Genomic DNA, 18,428 nt, shown 5'->3' with positions numbered 1-18,428 from the left:
CTGGCGGCTGCTGTGATGTCGCCATGCGAGTGAAGGTTCGAACGCAGTGCTCGCGTCACTGCAGTCAAAATCTAAGGGTTCTATTAACAAAGGTGTCGGGGTCTTGCTGGCAACTTTTGAACTAGTCTACGGCTTACGGGGGCACCATCTTGGTGACGTAGTCCGCAACGTCGGCGTCCAAATACTCTGCCAGCTCGGCCTGTGTGACCCACAGGTAGTCGCCGGCCTTTTCTGTGTTGAGCTCGACGTCGCCGCCCGCGAGCTGCGACTTGTAGAAAAAGACCTTGGTGCCATGCACCTTGCCGTCAAAGGTCGGCTCGTCTTCGTGCATGACCTTGAGGTAGCCCATCGGCGCGTTGCCGACCGGGTACGCTTCCAACGAGGCGCCGACAACGGCCGAGAGCTCGCGGAACGCAGCGTCCTTCATCGTCTCGGCGTCGTCCTTCTCCGTCGTGGGGAAAAACCACTTGCCAGAGGTCTTGTCCTGCACGATCAGAAACACGCGCTGCTTCAAGGCGCGGTTGAGCGAGTGGCGGTTGTTCGCCGCGTCGTCCTCCGTCTCGCGCTTGGCAATCTGGAAGCCGTCGCCAATGAGCTCGTCTTCGTTCCACTCTTCAAGGAACGGCGCCTCCTCGGGCTCGACCTCGACGGTACCCGGCTCGGCAAACCAAAAGTCCTTGGGCAAGCGCTACGCAATAGATCGCATCGCTTTAGCCCATCGTGGCCATGATGTTGCGCGCAATAATACCTGCGCCGTCTTGAGCTCAATCTTGTGCTTCATGCGCATGTAGTCTTCTTCCCATTGCTCCAAGTCGGGCAGGATCACGGGCAGGCGCTCCAGGACCGGCGCGCACACAAGGCGGTACGTCTTGCCGTCGTCCACGATCGGCAGCTCCTTGTTCACGTACTTGGACGGACCGCGCGCGCGGTGCGGCTCCTTGGCGTTGGCCGGCTTGACCAGGCGCTTCGGGAGCTTGCTCGCCTTCGTCGCGAAGGACCGCGCGGAGAGCGTCTGCACGAAGCGTTGCATCGCAGGACCAAATATTATTACCGACTAAAAGCCCGGCCTCGACGCCAACCACTGGCGGCGACACGTCCCCCAACCCGAACCGCAGTTACCGTACATTGGTGCAAATCGAGGGACTTTTAGCCAATCCGCACCCGCCATGGCCGTTTGACGCGAGAAATCCCATGGATTTTAGCCAATCGTATCAAAGTATCCACGTTGGATTCGAAACGGTTCGGGACGTTCAACGTGGTTTAAACATCCGCGAGGCGACGCGCGCAAATCGTGGGCAGTTGACAAGACAACGTGGTCGGCAGCGCGCTGCCACGTGAGATGCTTTGGCTGTGTGCATCAACGTACAAGGCTTGCATCGAACGCGGCAAAATGTCCGATCGACGTGCACGCATTGAGAGGAAAGCGTACCGATGCCATTCTATTAAACTCATGTTTAACGTGATGCGTAATACTCGTTTAGAATGCGTGCAACTGCAATATCGAGAATGCGTCGCAGCTTGCGCATCCTGGCCCGCGAGGCGCCGCCCATGGGGCCAAGCGTCAAGATGGCGGATGGATCATTGCTTAAGAAGACAAAGACGGCGACGAGCTCAGTGCGTGCGAAGGCTACCTCGCCCAAAGAGTCCCGGGCTACAGCCAAGCGCCTGGCCAAGGATGCAGCGCTTGCCAGCGACCGCGCGCAGAGCCTCGCCACCCTTCAGGCCCGTCGAGATGCAACGATGCACACCAATAAGTTTGTGGGAGCGCACGTGTCGGGCGCCAATGGCTTGGAGAACGCGGTCTTCAACGCGGCCAAGATCGGCGCCCGGGCATTCGCTCTCTTCACGCGGTCCCAACGCACTTGGGCGTGCAAACCACTGGAGCAGCATACGATTGACGCGTTTAAACAAGCGATGCGCGACTTTGGCTACGGCCCGGGCGACGTCGTGCCGCACGGAAGCTACCTCCTCAACTGCGGGTCGCCCGACGACGCGACGCTCGCAAAGAGCCGCGCTGGTGCGTTTTCTGCGCAGGCGTCAAGCATTTGATGGCGCATGCATGTGGGCGTAGGGCTCCTTGATGAAGTCTCGCGCTGTGAGCAGCTGGGTCTTTCGCTCTACAACTTTCATCCGGGCTCGACGCGCGGCGCCATCTCGATCGACGCGTGCTTGGATCGCATCGCCGAGAGCATTGCGGGCGTCTTGCAGCAGACGTCAGGCGTGACCATCTTGATCGAAAACATGAGCTGCCAAGGGTGCGTCTCCGATGGCTATCATTTCTTATACGAGACTACCGGTATGATGTAGCTCGACGATCGGTGGCCACTTTTCAGAGCTGCGCGGCATCATCGATCGCATTCCGGAGCACCAAGCCGACCGCATTGGCGTGTGCTTGGACACCTGCCACGCCTTCGCCGCCGGTTGGGACATCAAAGACGCGTACATCCCATCATCAACAGCCAGCTCCTGGTTTCCTAACCCTTGGAATTCATGTAGGTACGAGGCGACGATGACGACGTTTGACGAGACGGTCGGCTTGCAGTACCTTAAAGCGCTGCATCTCAACGACTCGAAAGGCATTCTTGGCTGCCACGCCGACCGCCACGAAGCCATTGGGAAGGGCTGCATTGGGCTCGGCGCCTTTGAGATGCTCATGAACGACCCGCGCTTCAACCATCTGCCGATGATCCTCGAGACACCATGCATCGACGAGTACGCTGCCGAGATTGCTCTTTTGTATGGCCTTTGCAAAGTATAGTACTGTTGGCGGCGACGCGTGGTGGCACGACGGAGTAGCTTCCTACACAGCCCCGCCTGTCTGCACCGGTTGCGATGACGCCTTCTAGAAATTCGGGCACCTGTTCCCGCCACCCACACGGCACATCCTCGTCCATGCACGCAGCCTATCATCTTTCCTCCAGAATGGTCTTCTTCGCAGTCATGCTGGTACAGGCACATGGGCACCATGGAGCTATCGCTGCCAGTGTTCTAGTTACAGCTAGTCGCAAGGCGCGGCGCTGGAGGACCAAGTTGACGGCGGCTGTGACTCAGCGCCCATCAACGCCATGCCATTCGCTGAAAATGCACCAATCGACATCACACGTTCTGAAAATGACTCCAGAGCAGCCAATGAGCGCGCGAATAAAACGATGGAAAAATGTATCTGGGACACGCCCATGTAACACAGCCACGGCCTATTAAATTCACGAATTCAAAGATGTCTCGTACACTGTAGCGAAGGTCCAGATTTTTTTCCCGAGCTGGCAGGCAGCTGGGTCTTGAAGCCGCAGTCCCGTCGAAGCATGACGCATGCCAGCCCGACCTTGGCCCGGCGGATGAGCTCCCAGGATGATACGCAACCAGAGGAGGACCTGCCGTCGCCGCTCACGACCCACATCATGCTGCCAACCGGCTGCCACACGTCCTTCATCTCGGTCTCGACGCCGCAGCATGGCGGCGAGAAGCGGCGCGGGAGCATGCCAATGCTGCCGTCGCCGCAGCAGGACGGCTGGTCCAACACGCCCCGCACCGAAGACGACCACCACTTTGATCGGACGCTGCAGGAGCACATGAAGGCGTGCGAGCGCACGCTGCCGCAGCTGGTGCTGCCCATGGTGTCGCGCGTCGCGACGTGCATCCCGCAGTTCGCCGAGTACGGCAACACGTTTGTGAGCTCGCGCATGATCTCGTGGACCGTGCGCATCACGATCGTCCACGTCTTCATCCTCGCGTCCATCCTCATCGTCGGCCCGGAAATGAAGCGCAAGAAGTACGGCGACCATGGCGCGACCTGCGACGCGTTCTTGGATGGCATCACGCTCACCGTGTACACGGGCTTGGCCAACATCCTACTCTGTCTCCCCGCGATCCACAACTCGAGGTAGCTGGTAGCTGCATCTCGCGGCGACAACTTATCGATGCACGCAGGTACCAACTGTACACGCGCGAGAGTAAGAAGACGTGGCTGCTCACGTTTTGCGAGCTTCTCGTCATGGCCGAGATTCCGTATCTGGTCGTCCAGATCGTCCTGCACGCCTCTCAAGGCATTGAACATTCTGCGTACGTGGGCTGCTTCCATGTGCGCGACGACCCGACGGACATTCCGCCGCCGTGGCCATGGCTCATCTGGTCGCTCCTTCTCGCCTTCCTCGACTTGTACGTCTACGTCGCGTGCTGGTACCAGATCACGCTCTTCAATCGCATGCGGGACGTGGCGCTCGGACAGCGCAACATCATTCCTAGCTCCCACCTCTTCACCTTTTCCAACCCTGACTGGATCAACTACGGCGCCCACGCCAAAGCCATTCTGCGCGTACGACGCTCTTACCGATCGTGCGTAGCATTGACGCCAACATGGTAGGTCAAGGAAGGCCTGTACGAAGCCGCCAAGACAGGGCACATGCCAGACCTCCTCTTGCTCCTCGACGAAGCTGTCGCCCTCGACGGCCCGTGCTTCCACATCAAGTGGTGGGATCAACCATTTGTCGTCGATATGGTTCTTGATATTTGTTGATACATAGGTACTCGAACAGCCTGCGGTGCTTTGGTCAAGTGGCCAAGTCGGTGCGCAACCCGCTACACGTGGCGGTCGTCAACGGCCGGCTGCCCGTCGTCCAGCTCCTTCTGGAGCGCGGCTTTGACCCGAACGCGCTCGAGAAGATCCAGACCATGAGCTTTCGCCTCTCGCACATTTACGCCAAGATCTTCAACGTGCTCATCTTCCTTCGGAGTACCAACTTTGCCCGTTCGACATCGACCAATGCGCGGTACGGGCCCAGCCAGCCGTGGTCGCAGGTAATTATACCCTTACACCCCAAAACGACTCGTTGACTGAACAAAAGTATGCGCGTAGGTGCTGCTGGCGCCATTGCACGTGGCCCTCATCCACGCCGATGCGGCAATTGTCGAGACGCTTGTCAAGTTCGGCGCCGACCCGAACCTCGTGGCTGTCTCCAACCAAGTATGATGCTATCTCTATACACGTGCATGTCTCATGCCTAGCGTGTACTAGCGCAAGTACAAGACGCCGCCGCTCTACTACGCCGAGTGCCCCAACTGCCTTCGCGCGCTCATGCGGGCGGGCGCCAACCATCTGCACATTCCTGGAAACGGGTACGCTGCCACCTTTTCTTGCAAAAAAGTCGTCAAGTTGATGGAAGCACGACGTATGCCATAGGTTTTACCTCACGGCGTACGAGGTCATCGTGCTCAACGGGCACTTTAGCCTCGCCAACGCGCTCGTCGAGTGGGGTGGAGACATTGCTTTGACGCCAATGCACCTCGCGGCGGCCAACGGCGACTGGCGCACGGTCGGTCATTTTCTGGACGCGGGCGTCGACCCTGACATCCTCGGCGAGAATTCGTGCGGGCGCTTTCACCGCACGCCGCTGCATTGGGTACGGAATCCTCGTCCAAAAATACAAGATCTTATGGACTGGCGCAGGCGGCGATGCGTGGCCAGCTCCGCGTCGTCAAGTTGCTTCTGGCACACTGCAAGGAAGACCCGAGCGACACGCTGGGCATGACGCCCCTCGCGTGGGCTGCCATCTACAACCACTACGACGTGGTCGAGGCTCTCTTGCTCGCCGAAGCCGACCCGAACATGGTAGTGACGCACCCTATGACCCACGCATCGATCCATGGATACATACGTGTAGGTGGACATTTACGGCCGGTCGCTCATTCATCTCCTCGGCCATTACGAGACGGTCAAGAACCAGCCCCGGGACAGGGCGTTCGAGGGCTCGCCTCGGCAGCAGCATCTGGAAACCACGCCCCGCGGTCGGATCTTGTACCTCTTGCGTTCTTACGGCGCCAAGATCCACGCCAAGACGACCACAACCGTACGTCTCGTTTGCGTCTTGATAGTTTGATACTAGCATTCGATCCTAGGGCGAGACCGCGCTGCACTTGGCGCTCAAGCGCGGCAACGTCAAGACCGCGCGCATCCTCGTGCAGATGGGGCTCGATGTGATCGCGACCGACAACGCCGGCGTCCGCGCGCTCGACTGCGCGTCGTCGTCTGCGATCCAATACGAGATCAAAAAAGGTATGCGCTATCCGTGGACGAACAGTATCAAGGTATCAACTTGAATAGCCGCGGGCCAGCGCGACGTCATGATCAGCTACTGCCACTCGCACGCGAGCTTTGCCAACAAAATTCGCAGCTCGCTCGAAGCGCAGTTTATCACGACGTGGATCGACCAGATGAACCCGACGGGGATCAGCGGCGGCTCCGAGTGGCGCGAAGAGATTGCCAGAGGTATCCTCGGCGCCTCGGTCGTCCTCGCCGTCCTCAGCGAGGACTATCCCGCCTCGCAGTGGTGCATGAAGGAGCTCGCGTTTGCCAAGCAGCACAACATTCCAGGTAACAATATGTCCATCAGCCATGTCTCTTGCGTGTCTCACCTCGGCTTCTAGTCGTCGGCATCACCTGTGGCCGCGTCGTCATTGGCGACGAGCTGGAAGTGTATCTCTGGACGCGACAGCTCGTGGACTTTCGTCCGGCCATCACCGCCAAGTTTCGCAGCGGCAACGCCGTGCGCTTCGACTACAACGAGGCCAAGTACGAAGCGATCGCTTTCATGGTGCAAACGCATCGTCTCTAACGAAGGAGGTAGGTACGAGGTGCAGCTCGCGTTGCTTCTCGACGGTCTCCGCGACGAGATTGAAGAGCGCCGCGTCGAGCTCAAGACGGACGACCTACGCGTGTCGAATGCGAGCGGGCACTCGAGCTGCGCGCTCTCGCAGCACGCGGGCGGGAGTGCCGCCTCATACGTCTTGCTCGTGCACGGCGACTGCCACAAGCCGTTCGCGAGTTCGCTCAAGGCCGAGCTCTTAACCGCCGGCGTCGACTGCAAGATCGACGGCCCGTGCCCCCAGCGACAAGTGGTCATGAAGGACGCGATCTTGGATCCGCGCTGCCTTGCCGTCATCGTCGTGCTCTCGCACCTCTCGACCAAGAGGTAAGACGAGGTGCCATTTATGGCTGGAGGCTGCAACCTGTCGATGATGGGTAGTGAGACGCTGCGGGACACGCTTGCGTTTGCTGAGAACCGCAGCAAGCCGATCATCCCGATCATGCTGTCGCTCCAGGCGCTGGACAATGCGCTCGTCTACTCCCTCTCGCGCACCGCGGTCCACCACTTTAACGAGTCGATTGGGTTCCGTGAGAGCCTCGAGCGCCTCTTGCCGCACGTGCGCCAGCTCCAGCTCAAGCAAGATGGTACAAGCACGAGTGCGCTGCCGACGACGCCGCCGCCGCAGCTACCGCTGCCGCAGTCGAGCACAAAGACGCTCCGCCGCTTCCTTCGTCGCCTCAACACGCAAGAGAGCGAGCTCGAGAGCATCATCGACGTCGTGCCGAGCCCGACCGAGTCGCTTCGAAGCCACCACTCGGCGCTGTAGCCACCTATTTATGAAGACATCATTCTTGTCGTCTCGCCAGTGCGAATCCCCTAAGCTTTTAAGCAGCGACATTATCCAACAAGAGTTCGGCCATGGCCGGCGGAGGAGGCGCGGTTCGCGCTGTCTCTTCGTCGTGGCGCTGGCGTATCGCGATAATGGCCGCCATGGCATCGCCACCACGCCAGTCGCATGTAGCCCACGTCTACCTACCTGGAGCGCTGCATCCGCATGGCGCGCGTCCTGCGGCGTCGCGTCGCGGCCCGTCGGAGGCGTTTGGCCGCCACGGATTATGCACCACAACCTTGGGACAAATAAAAATGCGTGCGATGACGCTAGATTTTGTATGTGTATTTGAGGATCGAATTAAAATACTCGCGTAACTGCATCCCAGAATCCCAATGGAGACGGCGAGTAGAGCGGGCGGAGGCCGACTCTACCGGAACGGCGTGACGCAGGTCCGCGTCAAGCCGCGGTCGGCGATGGCCTGGACGACGCCATGCATGGGCGCCGAGCCCGCCAGAGCCATCATGGCCTGCGCGACCAAGCACGTTGCCGCCCTCTCGCGCCACCTCAAGCTGCCGCTCTGCCTGCTGCTCTGCGCCTTCATGATGGTCTACCTTTTCAGCGAGCACGTCGCGTGGCTGGGCTTGCCGACGGCGGAGGCGGCTGCATCGCCGAGCTACGTGTCCTTTGTGAGCATTCCCGTGCTCGAGCGGGTGCTGCCCATGAAGCATCTCATCGAGGAGCTGCTTCGCCGAGGCCATCGTGTGAGCTTTGCATTACCCGAGGTACGCAGGCATCAATGGACGTCGCGATCCGACGATACCGATGTGTAGATGTGTCGGAATTGGGTCAGCGACCTCCCCGGCCTCGAGTTCATCTCGCTCGGCACGATGCCATCGCCGATCCCGCACGCCCTCACGCTCAAGTCCGCCGTACGTCGTCAACCAGCCGGCGCCTCTCGTGACGCATGCGCCTCTAGGTTGGCAACGTGGGCATCTACTCGAGCTACCTCGCGTCATTGCAGTACTATGCGTCGTTCTACAAGCCCATGTTCCATCCGCTCCGCACCGACTTTACCGAAGACGCGCCCACGATCGTCGTGCGTCCCTCTGCCTTGCCACCTATCGTGACAAGCCTCAATATGGATGTCCTTAGGTGGCGGACCGGTACGCATTTGCAGCCATGGATGTCGCCAACAACCTCTCGATTCCCTTCATCATCCACAACCCGTTCCTACTCCTCGACATTGACGACCCGCCCTTTTACGTGCCTGCGCCTTTCTCTCGGTACCCCATGGCCGTACGTCTCTACCTCGCTCCCTTCTCTCATCTCGAACGCAGACGCAAACGGTGTGGCAGCGCTGCGCCAACGGGCTGCATCGACTCCGGTTTCGCCTCAGCAATGCCGCCGTCGCCGCCTCGCTCGCCAAGGCCCGGTCCGAGTTTGCCCTGTCGCCGACGCCGATTTACGGCGAGCGACTCATTCTGACCAACACGGTCTTTGGCCTCGAACACCCGCGCCCGTTGTCGCCCCTGCACCGCCTCGTACGCGACGGCCGACGTGAAATGACAGATCACATGACAGAGCGTAGGTGGGTGCGCTCACAAGTGGGTCGCCGCCATCGCCATCGCCCGAACTCGACGCCTTTCTGCGCCGCGACCGCGACGGGTGTGTCGTGCTGGTGGACTTTGGCGCCGACGTGCTTCTCTCCACCGACATGGTGTCGCTGCTTGTACGTTCCTCTTCTTGTTGCTGTTGCCTCATGACCTCGCTTCTAGATGACGGTCTTGCGCGATGTCGAGTGCCGGACGATCTGGAAACTGTCGCCCGACATGGTATCGTGCCGTCTTTCTTTTCTAAAACTGATGGAAAAGATGTCGTTAGCACAAGAGCTTCCAGCACGACGAGGTCACGCGCGACCTCCTCGCGTCCTCGGATGTGTTTTTCAGTCTCTCGCACTCGCTTCACGTGCCCAATACGACCCACGTCCGGTTCCTCGTCACGTCGGGTGGCTTCTCGGCGGTCCAGTCAGCGCTCCTGGCCGGCACACCGATCCTCTCGATCCCGTTTTCTGCTGAACACGTACGACTGACGACGGCGCTTTATTACCCTATCCCTATTCCGTCGACTAGGCGGAGTTTACCGACCGCGTCGTGCGTGCAGGCGCCGGCGTCGCGATCGAAGCGAACAAGGTGACCGCCGCGAGCCTCCACTTTGCCAGCGACCTCCTCCTCTCGCACGACCGGTACATTCTGCCTCCATTGCAATGGGCTACATGCTACCGTGACTAGGTTTGCACATGCTGCCGAGCGCGTCGGTGGGCTCTTGTCGACGGGGGGCGGTGTCGATGCGGCCGTCGATGCCATCGAAGCAGTCGCGGCCCGCGGCACGGCGGGCTGGATCCCCGCACGCGAGACGCAGCCGCTGCTCAAGACGTACCTCTTGGATGTGTACGCGGTGTACGGCGCCGTCCTCTGCGGCGTCGCCGTCGTCCTCCGCACGCTCCTCTCGGCGTGTCTCTCGGTCTTTGCGCGCCACGACCCGCTCAAGAAGACGCAATAAGTCGATTCCAACAACGATGTGGCCAAAACGCAACCACATGTGTGTGTACCCTCGTTTACACGCGGTCTACTTAGCCGTCGTCGGGCATGTGAACGCGGCAAAACCGGCCTTTCCGGACTGCGTTGACGCAGTCGTCGACCGAGCAGCGCTTGCCGCCACCGTGCGCGATGCAGTACCCGTTTCCACGGTCCTTCTTGTCGCAATGGGCGTGCTTGCACTTGCGGATGCCGCCGTGGGCGTAGCAAAAGCCCTTGCGCTGCTGGCCTTTCGTGCACCCTTCAAACTCGCACTTCTTGCCGCCGCCGTGCGCCCGGCAGTAGCCACCGCCTTGCGAACTCTTGGGGCACCCCTGAAACTGGCACCGCGCGCCCCCTACGCAAGAATGGCTTGCCGTCGTCGCATCGGTATCGGAGGGAGCTTACCACCGTGGGCTTTGCAGCGATTGTTGGACTGCGCGCGGCGCGTACAGCCTGCGGTCGTACAGCGCTTGCCTTTGGATTTGAACGAGTTCGCGACGTCGTCGAGCTCCCTCGCAGTCGTCGGCACCGTCGCCGACCGCTGCACGGGGATCTTGGTCGTTGTGATCGGCACGGGCGCAGGCTTCATCGGGTGCGAGTACGAGCGCATGAGAGGCAAGACGGGCGGCGGCGGCTTGTACAGTGGCGGCATCATCGCGCTCGGGTAGATGGCCGGCTGCTGCATTGTACTACTACTTCGATGGTGCGTGGTCGCAGGAGGCGGAGGATGGGGTACGCTGCTGGCGTGGTAGTTTGGTGGAAGCGTGTGGATCATGCTGTTGTAGTGGTTATGATAGTAGGCGGGCTGCGGCCCCCGCACCTCAAACGCGGGGCTCGACGGAAACGAGAAGAACGCGAGGTCGGCTTTCTGCAGCACGGGCGTCGAGAGGAGCGGGTCCAGCGGCTCGAAAAGATCGTGGTTCTCGCCTTCATGCTTGACGTCGTCGTCATCAATGAGCGGATACTCGTCAAAGAAGTCCGAGTCCTCCGGCTGAAAGGTCAAGTCCGTCGGCGTCGATAGCTCGAGCGGCGACGACCTCCGCACAATGTCTTCAGCAAAAAACGACTTGACAAAGCTATTGTCGTCCATGCTGCCTTGCAAATGTGGCACTGCGCTCGGACGGCCCATGGCCGTCGCCAACGGCGCGCGGCCGGTGCATCAAAATGGCGCCGGCGGTTGCGCCGCCCAATTGGCTGCCGGTGCGGGACACGCCACGTGGGGTACATCCGAAACGGTGCCGCTTGGTGCGCACAACTGCCACGACTAACTGCTCAAATCGCCTCGAAACTTGTCTGTCACGACACCAACTGATAGGAAACGGCTCATGGACCCTAAACCTCGCCGAGTTGGCCGTTGCAGGAACCATCGACCGAACGAACGCGAGAGCGCCGGCATGGGACGAGCGCACTGAACTAATAACGCAAGGTGGTGTATTGGGATATTTAGACAAGACCCTTCTTCTTGAGCATGGGTTCGATCACCGGGTCGCGGCCACGGAACGCCCGGTACGCGTCCATCGGGTGCACCGAGTTGCCCGTCGAGTAGATGTTTTCACGCACACGCTTGGCCGTCGCGCTGTCAAAGACGTCGCCCGACTCCAAGAACGCGTCGAACGCATCCGCGTCGAGGACTTCGGCCCAGAGGTACACGTAGTAGAGCGCCGCGTAGCCCGAGCTCGCAAAGAGGTGCGTAAAGTGCGGGATGCGGTGGCGCATGACGATCCCCGTCGGCATCTCGAGGTTGGCGAGCTCCGCCTTCTCGAACGCAAGCATGTCGAGGCCGTCCACCGAGTCGAGCTGGTGGAGCTTCTGGTCCATGAGCGCACACGCCATGTACTCGACGGTACCAAAGCCCTGATCAAACTTGGCAGCGGCAATGAGCTTGTCGAGGAGGCTCTGCGGGATCGGCTCGTCCGTCTCGTAGTGGCGAGCGTGCTTCTTAAGCACCTCGGGCTCCGAGACCCAGTGCTCCATGAGCTGGGACGGGAGCTCGACAAAGTCCGAGAGGACGGCGGTACCGGCGAGACGGTTGTACTTGACGTCCGAGAGCATGCCGTGGCAGCCATGACCAAACTCGTGGAAGAGCGTAATGCAGTCGTCAAACGAGAGCAGCGTCGGTTCGCCCTCAGCGCCCTTGACGAAGTTGTTGTTGTTGATGATGACCGGGATGACGTTCGTGCCCTGGTCGTCGACGTTGCGGCCCTGCGTGCGGAACTCACTCATCCACGCACCGCCAGCCTTGAACGGGCGGCAAAAGTTGTCGTGCAGGAAGATCGCCACAAGCTTGTCGTCGTCATCGGCCGTCGTCTCGCGCACCTCGTAGACCTTGACGTCCGGGTGGTACGCCTTGATGTCTTCACGCAGGATAAAACGCAGGCCAAAGAGGTGGAACGCCACGTCAAAGACGGCTTCGACCATGCGATCGAGGCTAAAGTACGGCTTGACCATCGACTCGTCAATGTCGTACCGGAGCTGGCGAACCTTCTCCGAGTAGTAGCGCCAGTCCCACGCTTCGACGTGGGCTTCGTCGCCGATCGAGGCCGCGTACTCTTCAAGGGCTTCGCGCTCGCGGTTGGCCGCGACCTTGGCCGGCGCCCAGACGCGGTTGAGGAGTTCGCTGACGGCTTCCGGCGTCTTGGCCATCGTGTCGCTCGTCTGGTAGTCGGCAAACGTCTTGTAGCCGTGGGCCTGCGCCTGCTCGATGCGGAGCTTGAGAATCTCGATCGCAATCGTGTTGTTGTCACGCTCGGGCGAGAGCTCGCCGCGGGACGTGAACGCGCGGAAGACCTTCTCGCGCACCGCTCGGTCCTTGGCGTACGTGAGGAAGGGCTCGACCATCGAGCGGCTAAGCGTGACGATGTAGACGCCGTCGGCAGCGTTGCGGTCGACCGCGTTTTGCTTGGCGGACGCAATGATGTCGTCGGGACACCCGTCCATCTCGGCCTCCGAGAGCTCGATTGTGACTTCCGACTCGTCGGTCATGACGTTCTGGCTGAACTTGGTCGTGAGCTCGGCCAGCTGCTGCATGATGTCGTTGTAGCGAGCCTGCGTTTCCTTGTCAAAGCGAGCGCCGGACCGGACAAAGTCCAAGTGAATGCGCTCGATGAGGCGAAGGTCTTCGCCGGCAAAGGCGTCGCGGGCGTGGTACACCGCGTCGATGCGCTCAAAGAGGCCGGGAAACGTCGTGACCTTGGACTGGTAGCCGGCGAGGGGACCCGCGAGCTCCATCTCGACGGCCTGGAGCTCGGGCGGCGAGCACGACGACGTGAGGTTGTAGAAGACGCCAAGGACCTTGGCGTAGAGCGCGCCGCTGCGGTCGAACATGACGATCGTGTTCTCGAACGTGGCCTCGTCCGGGTTCTCGGCGATCTGGCGGAGCTCCTCGAGCTGCGCGGCTTGCGCAGCCTCGATCGCGGGCTTGAAGTGGCTCGCCTCAATGAGCTCGAACGGCGGCAGCTCGAACGGCTGCGACGACCAGTCGGCGAGGAGCGGGTTGTTCTGGGCTGTGGCCATGCTGCGGATGTGTCTCGAGTGGCGAATTGAAGAATGCAGCAGGAGACTCGACGTCGCCTTGGATGCGAAGAGAGCCCGGCGAAAGATGGTGGCTGGCGTCGCGCTGGACCAAAGACAACACCAAATGGCACTTAGACAGGCGCAGGCGGGGCGACGCACGCCATCCTCTTGGCTGCACCCTTTCTTTCCGGATAATATGCTGCAAATACCGATATCGTGCCGAAACTACCGGATAAGAAGCTACGGCAATGAACGACCGAGCCAGGAGGGTTAGGTTGGATGACTCACCTTGCTATGGAGCCCGGGTCTTTACGGTCTCTACCTCCAACAGCTTTGGCCTCTACGTCTTGAGATGATTCAAGCAAACGAAGCATTGCCGGTATGTGCATGTGCGCACGGGACGCTGCCGAGGCAGCAAACTGGGGCAATACCGGAAACCAAAGCCGGGAGCGATCTTTTGCTGTCAATCCGAGCCAGCACCCAAGAAACCAGTTCTTGTATTACTTCCTACTACCGGTACTCGTAGGGCGGTTCAGAGTAGCCCAGCGCATTGAGGGTTGGATACCTATAACTCCTAGCACAAGCAGACAACGGACGTTCCTATCTTTGCGTCGGGGATGCTAGAGACGCCTGGATAAAGGATGCAAGCGTCGACTGGCAGCCCCTTGCTAAAGACAGAGTGACCGAGACAAGCGGCAATGGATCCTTCCTTGCTCGACTCTCATGCACCCAGCGGCACGAAGACTAAGAAATGAATCGAGCAGCCGACGAGAGCGGTGAGGAACCCGAAAGAAAGCGGGCTGCTTGCAGACATGTCCCCCCGCCCGGCACAACGGCAACCATTTCTGATTCAGATTGGACACAATGGACACCTTTTTGACCAATCACGCTACGCCACCTGATTACGCGCCAACGCATCAATCCGCTTCAAAGCAGCCCCTTCTTCTTGAGCATGGGTTCGATCACGGGCGGGCGGCCACGGAACGCCCGGTACGCGTCCATCGGGTGCACCGAGTTGCCCGTCGAGTAGATGTTTTCACGCACGCGCTTGGCCGTCGCGCTGTCAAAGATGTCGCCGGCGTCGAGGAAAGCCTCGAACGCGTCCGAGTCGAGGACTTCGGCCCAGAGGTACACGTAGTAGGCGGCCGCATACATGTCGCCGCTAAACAAATGCGCAAACTGCGGAAACCGGTGGCGCATGACGATACCGCGCGGCATCTCGAGGTTGGCGAGCTCGGTCGTCTCGAAGGCGGCCAAGTCGAGGTTCTCGACGTCGTCGAGCTGGTGCAACGTCTGGTCCATGAGCGCACACACCGCGCCCTCGGCCGTCGCAAAGCCTTGCCAAAGGTCGCGGCTGCCATCATCTTGTCGAGGAGATCATCGGGAATCGGCTCGTCCGTCTCGTAGTGGCGAGCGTGCTTCTTAAGTACCTCGGGCTCCGAGACCCAGTGCTCCATGAGCTTGGACGGCAGCTCGACAAAGTCGCGCGCCACGGCGGTGCCGGCGAGGCGGTTGTACTTGACGTCCGAGAGCATGCCGTGGCAGCCGTGACCAAACTCGTGGAAGAGCGTGACGCAGTTGCGGAAGCTAAGGAGCGTCGGCTCGCCCTTGACAAAGTTGTTGTTGTTGATGATGACCGGGATGACGTTCGTGCCCTGGTCGTCGACATTGCGGCTCTGCGTGCGGAACTCACTCATCCACGCTCCACTGCGCTTCCCCTTGCGAGCATAGTTGTCGTGCAGGAAGATCGCCACAAGCTTGTTGTCGTCATCGGCCGTCGTCTCGCGCACCTCGTAGACCTTGACGTCCGGGTGGTACGCCTTGATGTCTTCACGCAGGATAAAACGCAGGCCAAAGAGGTGGAACGCCACGTCAAAGACGGCTTCGACCATGCGATCGAGGCTAAAGTACGGCTTGAGCGTCGCTTCATCGACATCGTACCGGAGCTGGCGAACCTTCTCCGAGTAGTAGCGCCAGTCCCACGCCTCGACGACACTGCTGTCGCCAATCGAGGCCGCGTACTCTTCAAGGGCTTCGCGCTCGCGGTTGGCCGCGACCTTGGCGAGGTCCCAGACGCGGTTGAGGAGTTCGCTGACGGCTTCCGGCGTCTTGGCCATAGTGTCGCTCGTCTGGTAGTCGGCAAACGTCTTGTAGCCGTGGGCCTTGGCTTGCTCGATGCGGAGCTTAAGGATCTGCTTTGCAACTTGGTTGTTGTCGCGCTCGGGCGAGAGCTCGCCGCGGGACGTAAACGCGCGGAAGACCTTCTCGCGGGCAGCGCTGTTGGTGGCACTCGACAAGAACGGCTCGACCATCGACCGGGCGACCGTGACCACGTAGACGTCATCGCCGTAACCACGGTCGGCGGCGTTTTGCTTGGCGGACGCAATGATATCGGGCGTGCAGCCGTCCATCTCGGCTTCCGAGAGCTCGATTGTAAAGTCCGTCTCGTCCGTCAAGAGGTTCTGGTTGAACGTCGTCGTGAGTGTCGCGAGGTCCTGGAGCACCTCCGTGTAGCGAGCCTGCGTTTCCTTGTCAAAGCGAGCGCCGGACCGGACAAAGTCCAAGTGAATGCGCTCGATGAGGCGAAGGTCTTCGCCGGCAAAGGCGTCGCGGGCGTGGTACACCGCATCGATGCGCTCAAAGAGGCCGGGATACGTCGTAATTTGAGAAAAGAAGGACGCGAGAGGCCCTGCGAGCTGCCGCTGCACGGCCTGCAGCTCGGGCGTCGAGCACGACGCCGAGAGGTTGTGGAAGACAGCGAGGACGTTGTGAAAGAGGCGACCCGCCCGATCGTACGCGACGACCGTGTTGGTAAACGTGGCGTCGTCATGGCTCTCGACGATGGCCTTTAGCTCACCAAGAAACGCGTCTTGAGCAACCGCGAGCGCGGGTTCAAAGTGGCTCGCCTCAATGGCCTCAAAGGGCGGGAGCGAGAAGGGCTGCGACGACCAGTCGTCGAGAAGCGGGTTGGAAGCGACGCCCATGGTGCAAATGCAAGAATAACGAGGAGGCGCATCGTCAAGGTCAAACCAGATGGCGCGACGTCGGAGGTTCAAGTTGGACCCATGAAACCCATGTACACTCCAGTGACGCATCGAGGAGATGATAGATAATGCTGTTGACAACTCGAATCAAAATCTTGGGTCGCGCACGAATGGCAGACACTTGGTGGGACGCCTGCGCTAGGATAGCCTTGCTGGGCGCTCGGGCGTCATCCCGCATGGCCGAGGGACGATGGGTGCAAAACGACGATGATTCTCAGGCGTGGGGTAGCTTTTCACTTGGCTCGTCGCAGTGCCGCTCTATGGCCCCTCGTCCAGCTGCGCCACGACTGCCATCGTACTCTGAGTGCCTTCTGAGGCACTTGGACAGACGGCCCATCTGGTCATGCTGGCCCACCGGCGACGCGCTTCCTTCACACAACTGTTAAATCGACGACACGGAAATAATTTAACATACTACATGTACTAGACGATGCTATCGGCGGTGGGCGCGTCACTCGCATCGTCGTCGTCCTCGCGACTCTCGGGGCTCTTGGGAGCTGCAAAGTCGGGCTGCATGATGACGTAAAAGTAGGCGCCGAGCCCGACCCAGAGCGTCAGCGCCTCGAGCGCTTTCCAGCCAGTCATCGCGACAAGGACGTCCATGACGTAGCGAGCACACGCCGGCGTCACAAGGCACGTGATGACGTAGCTAAGAAGGTCGTGGATCCCGTCGTTGGTCGTGATGACGAGGCGCATTACCGGCACGATCAAGCCAAAGCAGGCCACGTCCCGGCAGATCAAGAGCACGGGGACACTCGGGACGGCGATTTCCAGCAGCTGGTACAGCAGCAGGGACCAGAGCACGGTCCAGCCAATCTGGCGCAGATACGTCCCGACGACCGCCATCGCGCAGGCCAGGGCCAGGGCCCAGAGTGAGAACGAACCCGTGAGTGGCGCAGCGGTCGCCGAAGCGAGAAGGCACCCGAAGAGGAAGGTGCGCTCGATCTCGAGGCTGTACCGGCCGTCGTAGCTGTAGACACCCGCGCTGAGAAGCGCAACGGCGCCGAGGGGGACGCATGCATCGAGGTCGACGGGCAACATGGCGAGCATCGTCGACGAGGACGCCAAGAGCCATCCAATGTACTTGCCAATGAGCGAACGGAAAAACGTGTACATCAAGGGCGCGTACAGAACCATGAGCGAGAGACGCATCGAGGTCGTCAAGGCGACGGCGCCCGCCAGCGCGAGGCCGACTGCCACGACGGCGAACGGCGCGTCGTCTTCAACGAGGCCGGGCAGACACACGGGCAGCGCACCGAGGATGACAAGGTACACGGCGCTAAACACAAAGGTGCGTTTGTAGCGGTACGCGTAGCGCCCGATAAGCACGGCGGCGGCTGCCGTGAGCGCGAGCGTCGCGAGGTAGCCTAGCAGCGGCTTCTCGACCGGGTCCAATACCGCCTTGCGCGTATCGTTGAGCCACGTGTCGTAGGCTGTGAAGGTGCGGTTGACCGACCTCTCGGTGTGCGAGACGAACGCGAGGCCCTTGGCGTCGACGAGCCAGGACGCCATTATCGTCGAAAGGCAAACTGGCATTGCCGATTGTGAGTGCGTTATCCGGATGGAAAGGACAGATGTTGGCGCTCGGTTGTGCTGCTGGGTTGTCGTTCGGCTTCGTTGTATTATCGACGCCAAGGCGACCTTGGCCATGGCACGAAGCGGGGTGGATAAGGCCTTCCTGTACCAACACGTTCAATACGGTTGGCGTTGCGGAAAAACACCAGCCCGTGGGAAAAGACGCGTTTTCCTTGAAAAGGTTAAATGATAGGAGGTTTAACATGTCATCTAGCCCATCACCATTCCCTCGTCCGTGTTGCCATCAAACACGTCATCGCTTCCTTGCGATTTCAGTGCGTGGTTTTCCTTGGCTCAATGTCGAGAG

The 18,428-nt window shown here is 60.4% G+C and overlaps 8 protein-coding genes across 8 annotated transcripts; 3 read left to right on the top strand and 5 right to left on the bottom strand.

The window, feature by feature from the left end:
• Positions 1 to 24: 24 nt before the first annotated feature.
• Positions 25 to 1,079, bottom strand: SPRG_02071 (hypothetical protein). The gene is made up of 2 exons (XM_012340628.1): positions 749 to 1,079; positions 25 to 688 (listed from the first exon to the last, which is right to left on the bottom strand). The coding sequence occupies exons 1-2, from the start codon at positions 1,028 to 1,030 to the stop codon at positions 134 to 136; spliced, it is 837 nt and encodes a 278-aa protein (XP_012196018.1). The 5' UTR covers positions 1,031 to 1,079; the 3' UTR covers positions 25 to 133.
• Positions 1,080 to 1,507: 428 nt separating this feature from the next.
• SPRG_02070 (hypothetical protein) lies at positions 1,508 to 2,758 on the top strand (the record flags this gene model as incomplete). Its single annotated transcript, XM_012340627.1, has 4 exons — positions 1,508 to 2,017; positions 2,072 to 2,255; positions 2,308 to 2,439; positions 2,497 to 2,758. The coding sequence occupies exons 1-4, from the start codon at positions 1,549 to 1,551 to the stop codon at positions 2,756 to 2,758; spliced, it is 1,047 nt and encodes a 348-aa protein (XP_012196017.1). The 5' UTR covers positions 1,508 to 1,548.
• A 513-nt stretch (positions 2,759 to 3,271) lies between these two features.
• Positions 3,272 to 7,488, top strand: SPRG_02069 (hypothetical protein). The gene is made up of 14 exons (XM_012340626.1): positions 3,272 to 3,880; positions 3,928 to 4,312; positions 4,361 to 4,467; positions 4,521 to 4,794; positions 4,853 to 4,960; positions 5,012 to 5,112; positions 5,177 to 5,396; positions 5,444 to 5,605; positions 5,658 to 5,843; positions 5,893 to 6,049; positions 6,098 to 6,367; positions 6,421 to 6,565; positions 6,621 to 6,965; positions 7,020 to 7,488. The coding sequence occupies exons 1-14, from the start codon at positions 3,303 to 3,305 to the stop codon at positions 7,405 to 7,407; spliced, it is 3,426 nt and encodes a 1,141-aa protein (XP_012196016.1). The 5' UTR covers positions 3,272 to 3,302; the 3' UTR covers positions 7,408 to 7,488.
• Positions 7,489 to 7,805: 317 nt separating this feature from the next.
• On the top strand, positions 7,806 to 10,021 carry SPRG_02068 (hypothetical protein; the record flags this gene model as incomplete). The annotated part of the gene is made up of 10 exons (XM_012340625.1): positions 7,806 to 8,195; positions 8,244 to 8,342; positions 8,390 to 8,509; positions 8,566 to 8,709; positions 8,751 to 8,954; positions 9,002 to 9,142; positions 9,189 to 9,245; positions 9,295 to 9,492; positions 9,543 to 9,655; positions 9,702 to 10,021. 10 exons carry the CDS (start codon positions 7,806 to 7,808, stop codon positions 9,970 to 9,972), a joined length of 1,737 nt encoding a protein of 578 aa, XP_012196015.1. The 3' UTR covers positions 9,973 to 10,021.
• SPRG_02067 (hypothetical protein) lies at positions 9,973 to 11,100 on the bottom strand. The gene is made up of 2 exons (XM_012340624.1): positions 10,395 to 11,100; positions 9,973 to 10,344 (listed from the first exon to the last, which is right to left on the bottom strand). Exons 1-2 carry the CDS (start codon positions 11,077 to 11,079, stop codon positions 10,043 to 10,045), a joined length of 987 nt encoding a protein of 328 aa, XP_012196014.1. The 5' UTR covers positions 11,080 to 11,100; the 3' UTR covers positions 9,973 to 10,042.
• Positions 11,101 to 11,432: 332 nt separating this feature from the next.
• Positions 11,433 to 13,616, bottom strand: SPRG_02066 (hypothetical protein; the record flags this gene model as incomplete). Its single annotated transcript, XM_012340623.1, has 1 exon — positions 11,433 to 13,616. The coding sequence occupies exon 1, from the start codon at positions 13,500 to 13,502 to the stop codon at positions 11,433 to 11,435; it is 2,070 nt and encodes a 689-aa protein (XP_012196013.1). The 5' UTR covers positions 13,503 to 13,616.
• Positions 13,617 to 14,429: 813 nt separating this feature from the next.
• Positions 14,430 to 16,492, bottom strand: SPRG_02065 (hypothetical protein; the record flags this gene model as incomplete). Its single annotated transcript, XM_012340622.1, has 2 exons — positions 14,933 to 16,492; positions 14,430 to 14,822 (listed from the first exon to the last, which is right to left on the bottom strand). The coding sequence occupies exons 1-2, from the start codon at positions 16,484 to 16,486 to the stop codon at positions 14,430 to 14,432; spliced, it is 1,947 nt and encodes a 648-aa protein (XP_012196012.1). The 5' UTR covers positions 16,487 to 16,492.
• Positions 16,493 to 16,969: 477 nt separating this feature from the next.
• Positions 16,970 to 18,058, bottom strand: SPRG_02064 (hypothetical protein; the record flags this gene model as incomplete). Its single annotated transcript, XM_012340621.1, has 1 exon — positions 16,970 to 18,058. One exon carries the CDS (start codon positions 18,056 to 18,058, stop codon positions 16,970 to 16,972), a length of 1,089 nt encoding a protein of 362 aa, XP_012196011.1.
• Between the last annotated feature and the right edge of the window lie 370 nt (positions 18,059 to 18,428).

The sequence above is a fragment of the Saprolegnia parasitica genome, assembly GCF_000151545.1.
Source record: "Saprolegnia parasitica CBS 223.65 unplaced genomic scaffold supercont2.5, whole genome shotgun sequence".
Classification (NCBI taxonomy): domain Eukaryota; phylum Oomycota; class Saprolegniomycetes; order Saprolegniales; family Saprolegniaceae; genus Saprolegnia; species Saprolegnia parasitica.
Note: the sequence above shows the minus strand (reverse complement) of the source record. Positions and strands in the feature narration are given on the sequence as shown.